This window comes from Rhamphochromis longiceps, linkage group LG3, assembly GCF_057381845.1.
Source record: "Rhamphochromis longiceps isolate RC_006_pf linkage group LG3, R_longiceps_female_GT1.1, whole genome shotgun sequence".
In the NCBI taxonomy this organism is placed as follows: domain Eukaryota; kingdom Metazoa; phylum Chordata; class Actinopteri; order Cichliformes; family Cichlidae; genus Rhamphochromis; species Rhamphochromis longiceps.
Genome location: NC_140559.1, coordinates 19,303,847 through 19,311,179, shown reverse-complemented (window position 1 = coordinate 19,311,179; position 7,333 = coordinate 19,303,847). Strand labels below are relative to the sequence as shown.

Below are 7,333 nucleotides of genomic sequence, written 5' to 3'. Positions count from 1 at the left end.
TCTGCAAGACTCTCATGCAGCACCAATTTGAAACGCAGCCTGGAAAGTGCGTTCATGGCCCTACAGGTTGCCTAAGCACAAGAGACAAATTGTGCAAAAGGAATTGGCTGAAATGGTGAAAATGCTGTTATCATAGGATGAAACGAGGATTTGTTCCTCAGTGTTTGGTCTCCTATGCTTACCTTTTCTCCAGATGATTTGTCGCAGTTGAGAGGGGCCGGTTGTCTTTAAGGTGCTTCCAGGTAATTAAGAAGTGAGTGCAGGGTTTTATACGATTCTGTGATGATTGTCACAAAGTGAAGGTCTCATGAGAGAGTGATATTATACCCCTTATGTCAAACTGAGTGATTTATGGCCCCCCAATAAATTATTCATGAGCTCAGGAAGTAGGAAGTAATAAAGGAAGTAATAAAAATATGATATTCATAAAAATATGCTAGTTCATAGCTCATTGCTTCCCCCCCCAAAAAAAACAACTAATTGATTATTTTCAAAGTTTCTTATATATCAAGTAGCATTCTTTTATTTTTTATAAGCCATTAAAAAGTTTTTACTTTTTATGCTCAAAAAACGCCATCTGGTGGCGGGTCAGTGTGTATGCCCGAGACTGTGTGCCTCGGCGTGCACGGGTGCGCCCGTGTCTCCGGACCGTGCTCTCTCGGGCTCCGTGCTTATGTGTTTAAAAATCTGTTAAACCATTTTAAAATTGTTTAGTTTAACTTGTGCTTTTGTAACGTTCAGTATGGCCAGAAATACAGGCTGCATGCCTTGGGGCAAAACTTTATTTCGATTTATATGCATTTGTTCATTTAGAATAAAACTCATACTCAGAAAAAAACTCGCGATCCCCGCAGCCCCCTTAACCTAATCCTTAGAAACATAAGCAGGGAAAACTCCTTAAAAAACCCTCCGCGTTTTCTCCAAAACCCTAGAATAACTTGTTAGGTACCCCCTCTATTCCCAAAACCTTATATTCAATAACAGGGTAAATCCTGAAAAAATCCTTAGTCTTTTCTCAAATTGCCCCGCGGCTCCCACCCACCGAACAAAGCCAAAACTCCTTTAAAATATCCTCCGCGATTTCTCCAAAATCCCTAGAATAACTTTGTTAGCTACCCTCTATTCCCAAAAATCTTATAATCCAAAACAGGGGGAAAACTCCTTAGTCTTTTTTCTTCAAAAACTTCCCTCTTACTAGCAACCTCTAAAATTCAACGCACTGTCATGATACGTTGTGTGGCAGGCAGGAGAAGGACCCAATAGCAAAACTCACAGACACGGGGATGAACTCAAAATCACAGCTTTAATGCTGGAATGGCAGAACATAGGAAATACAAAACTAAACTGGGAAAAGTAAACTAACATACGCAGAGAGACACAGGGAGATCCACACAACATGAGGGAGAACACGACGCCGAACAGAGGGAGACTCAGACAGAAATACACAGAGGGTAAACGAGGAAAGTGGGCACACACGGGGAACACAGGTGACACTGATAATCATAATGAGACAGGGCAGGGTGAACTGAACATGACATGTACAGGCACAGAGGTTCAGACAGGAGGAGAGAGAGCACGGGGAAACACAGACGTAACAGGCTGGGGAAACATGAAACAACCACAAAGGGAGACGAGGGCTCATAAATACATAGAGGGCACACAGGGGGGAGAGAGCCATGAAGGGAAAACACTTAGGGAACAACACAACAGGGCAACTCAGAAAACATGGCCTAAATAAGGAACAAAATACAAAAATACATGAAAACTAAGAATACTGGGCCCACATGGCCCAGGACCATGACACCACCCCCCCCTAAAGGGCTGGCTCCCGACAGCCCAAACCCGAGAAACAAAAACAGAAAACAACCCACCCAGGGCGGGAGGCGGGGGACCAGGACGGAGGGACCAGAACGGGAAACAAAATAAACAACAGAAAACACGGGAGCACATGACCATAGTCAAAATAAAGTTCAGGGGGCCGACCCAGAGCCCACAGGCACCAGAGTTCACGGGTCACACGGTCGGGGGGCCGACCAGGCAGGTGGCACAGGTGGCAGAGCTGGTCCGGAGGCCGGCCGCGCGGAAGGCAGCGGCGGCGGCGGCGAAGGAGACGACGGAGCAGTTCAGGGGGCCGGCCGCGCGGAAGGCAGCGGCGGCGGCGAAGGAGACGACGGAGCAGTTCAGGAGGCCGGCCGCGCGGAAGGCAGCGGCGGCGGCGAAGGAGACGACGGAGCAGTTCAGGGGGCCGGCCGCGCGGAAGGCAGCGGCGGCGGCGAAGGAGACGACGGAGCAGTTCAGGGGGCCGGCCGCGCGGAAGGCAGCGGCGGCGGCGAAGGAGACGACGGAGCAGTTCAGGGGGCCGGCCGCGCGGAAGGCAGCGGCGGCGGCTCTCCAGTGTCAGGCGTACTGGCCGAGGCCCGGTGGGCACAGGACCAGTCGAGGCGGGACCAGGCGAAGCACAGGCTGAGGCTGCGGCGGACGAAGGCTCTGAGGCTGCGGCGGACGAAGACTCTGAGGCTGCGGCGGACGAAGACTCTGAGGCTGCGGCGGACGAAGACTCTGAGGCTGGGCCAGACGAGGACGAAGACTCTGAGGCTGGGCCAGACGAGGACGAAGACTCTGAGGCTGGGCCAGACGAGGACGAAGACTCTGAGGCTGGGCCAGACGAGGACGAAGACTCTGAGGCTGGGCCAGACGAGGACGAAGACTCTGAGGCTGGGCCAGGCGTAGCAGAAGCACAGGCAGAGGCTGGCCCAGGCGTAGCAGAAGCACAGGCAGAGGCTGGCCCAGGCGTAGCAGAAGCACAGGCAGATGCAGCCGGACCAGGCGACGACGAGGCGGTCGCAGGTGGTGGCTGGACAGGCTCCTCGGGCCCTCCAGCTGATGCGGCGTGAGGCTGAACGGGCCCCTCGGACCCTCCAGCGGAGACAGGAGGCTGAACGGGCCCCTCGGACCCTCCAGCGGAGACAGGAGGCTGGACGGGCCCCTCGGACCCTCCAGCTGACGAGGCATGAGGCTGGACGGGCCCCTCGGGCCCTCCAGCTGACGAGGCATGAGGCTGAACGGGCCCCTCGGACCCTCCAGCGGAGACAGGAGGCTGAACGGGCCCCTCGGACCCTCCAGCGGAGACAGGAGGCTGAACGGGCCCCTCGGACCCTCCAGCTGACGAGGCATGAGGCTGAACGGGCCCCTCGGACCCTCCAGCGGAGACAGGAGGCTGAACGGGCCCCTCGGACCCTCCAGCTGACGCGGCATGAGGCTGGTGCGGTTCTCCTGAACCCCCAGCTGACGAGGTAGATGGCGGCGTGGGAGCCGCGGAGTCCTGGATGAGCTCATCCGAGCTCCCAGCAGGAGCTGATGCAGAGCCAGAGAGATTTGAGACCCCTGGCTGGATGTTAAGCTGACCAGCGGACCGTACTGCTATCGGGGACTGGGCTACTGGAGCTACTGGGGCCTGCGCTACAGGCGGCACTGGAGCTACTGGGGCCTGCGCTACAGGCGGCACTGGAGCTACTGGGGCCTGCGCTACAGGCGGCACTGGAGCTACTGGGGCCTGCGCTACAGGCGGCACTGGAGCTACTGGGGCCTGCGCTACAGGCGGCACTGGAGCTACTGGGGCCTGCGCTACAGGCGGCACTGGAGCTACTGGGGCCTGCGCTACAGGCGGCACTGGAGCTACTGGGGCCTGCGCTACAGGCGGCACTGGAGCTACTGGGGCCTGCGCTACAGGCGGCACTGGAGCTACTGGGGCCTGCGCTACAGGCGGCACTGGAGCTACTGGGGCCTGCACCGGGGGTGACACTGGAGCTACTGGAGACTGAACTGGGGGTGACACTGGAGACCCAGGTGACACTGGTGTACTGGGGTGAAGGCAGCGAGGATGCAGTCTCTCTCTTAAGGGAGGATCGAATGATTTAGCGATAAATCTTGACGGGAAAAGATGCCGATGCTGAAAATACCAGGCAGCGGGGGCTTCCAGGAGGGTAGCCGACTGAGCTGTGAAGGGCTGCGAGGGAGCTAACTGAACTGAGGGTGGCTGCGAGGGAGCTAACTGAACTGAGGGTGGCTGCGAGGGAGCTAACTGAACTGAGGGTGGCTGCGAGGGAGCTAACTGAACTGAGGGTGGCTGCGAGGGAGCTAACTGAACTGAGGGTGGCTGCGAGGGAGCTAACTGAACTGAGGGTGGCTGCGAGGGAGCTAACTGAACTGAGGGCGGCTGCGAGGGAGCTAACTGAACTGAGGGCGGCTGCGAGGAAGCTAACTGAACTGAGGGCGGCTGCGAGGGAGCTAACTGAACTGAGGGCGGCTGCGAGGGAGCTAACTGAACTGAGGGCGGCTGCGAGGGAGCTAACTGAACTGAGGGCGGCTGCGAGGGAGCCAACTGAACTGAGGGTGGCTGCGAGGGAGCTAACTGAACTGAGGGTGGCTGCGAGGGAGCTAACTGAACTGAGGGTGGCTGCGAGGGAGCTAACTGAACTGACCTGGGAGGAGAAACACGAGCAGGAAAAGGAGCAGGCTCAGAAAAAACTGTCCGAGAAATGGCAGGCTCAGGGTGCCGGTGGCGAGAGTGCCGCTTCTTTTTATCCGTGGAAGCGGGCGGGGTGAGCGGTGGAAGTCCCTGGCAACTCCGGGGACCCCCAAGAGCCAGTCGAGTCCCCCGGAAAGAGCGCTCGTCATGATCAGGAGCGAGCCACGGCTCCCTCCCGAACTCTTCCACTAGCTGTGCGCCTGCGGCGTGCTGCTGCCCCTCGTGATCGACGTCCAGGACCCCCACAGCGTCCGCGGGACGCTTCGTGGAGGGCGAGACAGGACGTAGCAGTGCGCGACGGCGGCGCTGACGCCGGTTCTTTCTGGAAGTGTGTACGATGGATGCTGGAGTCACCGAAGCAGAGGGTGATGTGGCGGCGATCTCCTCGTCGTCCGCCCACATCCTTGCCAGAAAAGAGGCAGGCGAAGTAAAGTCTGAGCAGTGTGGGGAGGGCGAGCGGCTGGTCCGAGGCGGTGCAACAGGTGTGAGTTCCTCCTCTGAAATGAGCCAGGGCTTCCAACGAAGCTCGTCCTCCCGTAAGGCTAGCAATACCTGCTGTCGCTCATCGTCGTCGAAATCTGTGGCCTCCACCATCTCGGTGCGCTGGGCTATGTAGTTTGACAGTGGCGGAGACGAACTGTGAGTTGATGGCGGTGCAGCGGTGAGCCTCAGAGTCCCTACTCTGACTGCCTCCGGCTCGCGAGGCAGCGGCAACGACAACCGTTTGCGGGTCGGAGTCGTAGGTGCGGAGGCGGCGTTTAACACCCTCTGGGCCAGCGTGCGGGCGCGAAGCTCCTCCTTCAGGGGGGCCAGAGAGTCGAACGCCTCAAAAAGCTGGGGAAACCGCCGGAGCTGTGGCGCTTGCTGGAGGATTGCGTCAATGGCCGCCAACCCGGTGGACACCACTCTGGGGTCCGTGCACCCACAGATGCGCGTCATGAGCCGGCAGAGCCGTTGCAGCTCCTCCCCAATCTCGTCCGGACTGTCCGCTGGGTCTGACATGGTCAGATCGTACTGGAGGTCCGCGGAGGGGTTGTGAACTGCTGGGTCCATGTTGTGGTCGTGTTCTTCTGTCATGATACGTTGTGTGGCAGGCAGGAGAAGGACCCAATAGCAAAACTCACAGACACGGGGATGAACTCAAAATCACAGCTTTAATGCTGGAATGGCAGAACATAGGAAATACAAAACTAAACTGGGAAAAGTAAACTAACATACGCAGAGAGACACAGGGAGATCCACACAACATGAGGGAGAACACGACGCCGAACAGAGGGAGACTCAGACAGAAATACACAGAGGGTAAACGAGGAAAGTGGGCACACACGGGGAACACAGGTGACACTGATAATCATAATGAGACAGGGCAGGGTGAACTGAACATGACATGTACAGGCACAGAGGTTCAGACAGGAGGAGAGAGAGCACGGGGAAACACAGACGTAACAGGCTGGGGAAACATGAAACAACCACAAAGGGAGACGAGGGCTCATAAATACATAGAGGGCACACAGGGGGGAGAGAGCCATGAAGGGAAAACACTTAGGGAACAACACAACAGGGCAACTCAGAAAACATGGCCTAAATAAGGAACAAAATACAAAAATACATGAAAACTAAGAATACTGGGCCCACATGGCCCAGGACCATGACACGCACAGTCTAAGTTCTACCTCGCTCTTAATCGCCGACCCGCAACTGCTTCCAGAGCAGAGCACAATTTTTTCCTGCTTGTTCGCTCCCCGCTCTGCTCCCAAATGCGCTGCTTACCTTGTTTGAAAATTTCCGCTGGAGACCAACTCCCCCTGACTTCGCCCCGCTGCCAATCACATAACAATCGGGCGGCTCCCTTCGCACTCCGGTTAGCCAATCTGCTGCAGGTCCGATTTTATGATCTCCCGCTGAGGTTAAAACTGCCGTCGAGCTCCCAGAAGACCTCTGACTTCAGACATATCAACAACTCGCGCCGCTCAGACTGCTTGCGAGCTCGCAACAGCCACGAAACCAGGGATCAACAACAACTGCCTTCGCTTGCCCTATGTGCATATCACTCAGTAAGTGTTAATCTTCCCCCTCTAACTACATTTTCGCATTTTCCTTTTTACCATTCTGTCAAAAAAAGCTTTTTCATCTTCAAAAGCCATGCAAAATAGGCTCTGTAACACTTGGAATACACTTTTCAAAAATATACAGTGGGGCAAAAAAGTATTTAGTCAGCCACCGATTGTGCAAGTTCCCCCACCTAAAATGATGACAGAGGTCAGTAATTTGCACCAGAGGTACACTTCAACTGTGAGAGACAGAATGTGAAAAAAAAATCCATGAATCCACATGGTAGGATTTGTAAAGAATTTATTCGTAAATTAGGGTGGAAAATAAGATAAGATAAGATAAGATAACCTTTATTAGTCCCACACGTGGGAAATTTGTTTTGTCACAGCAGATATCTCAGACTTGCACACATTTATTTTTTCGAGTTCGCCAAATTCTTCTCCACCAGTGCTTGAGCGATCCACAGGCAAGAACATCCGTCTCTCCACACGCGATAGACAGCCTCTGCTCTCTAAGCTAGATCAGCTCTGCGTGGATTTTGACCGCGAGTGACCGGATGTTGTTTCTGGCCTGAGTTTTCCTGAAATGCCGTGAGGCTCGTTTGAAAGATTGCGCCCGAGACCAACTCCGCCTCCAAGGCATGCATATCTTTAGCTGCCACCAGTGAGATATCAGAGCCGGGCTCCACATATCCAATCAGGAGCACGAGGAATACAGATTTTGCAGACTCTCCAGAAATATACAAGTCCTTAC

The 7,333-nt window shown here is 55.3% G+C and overlaps 1 protein-coding gene across 1 annotated transcript; it reads right to left on the bottom strand.

Annotated features, from left to right (window-relative positions):
• Positions 1 to 52: 52 nt before the first annotated feature.
• On the bottom strand, positions 53 to 5,937 carry LOC146673296 (uncharacterized). The gene is made up of 2 exons (XM_085400939.1): positions 4,233 to 5,937; positions 53 to 71 (listed from the first exon to the last, which is right to left on the bottom strand). The coding sequence occupies exons 1-2, from the start codon at positions 5,603 to 5,605 to the stop codon at positions 53 to 55; spliced, it is 1,392 nt and encodes a 463-aa protein (XP_085257065.1). The 5' UTR covers positions 5,606 to 5,937.
• Positions 5,938 to 7,333: the final 1,396 nt, after the last annotated feature.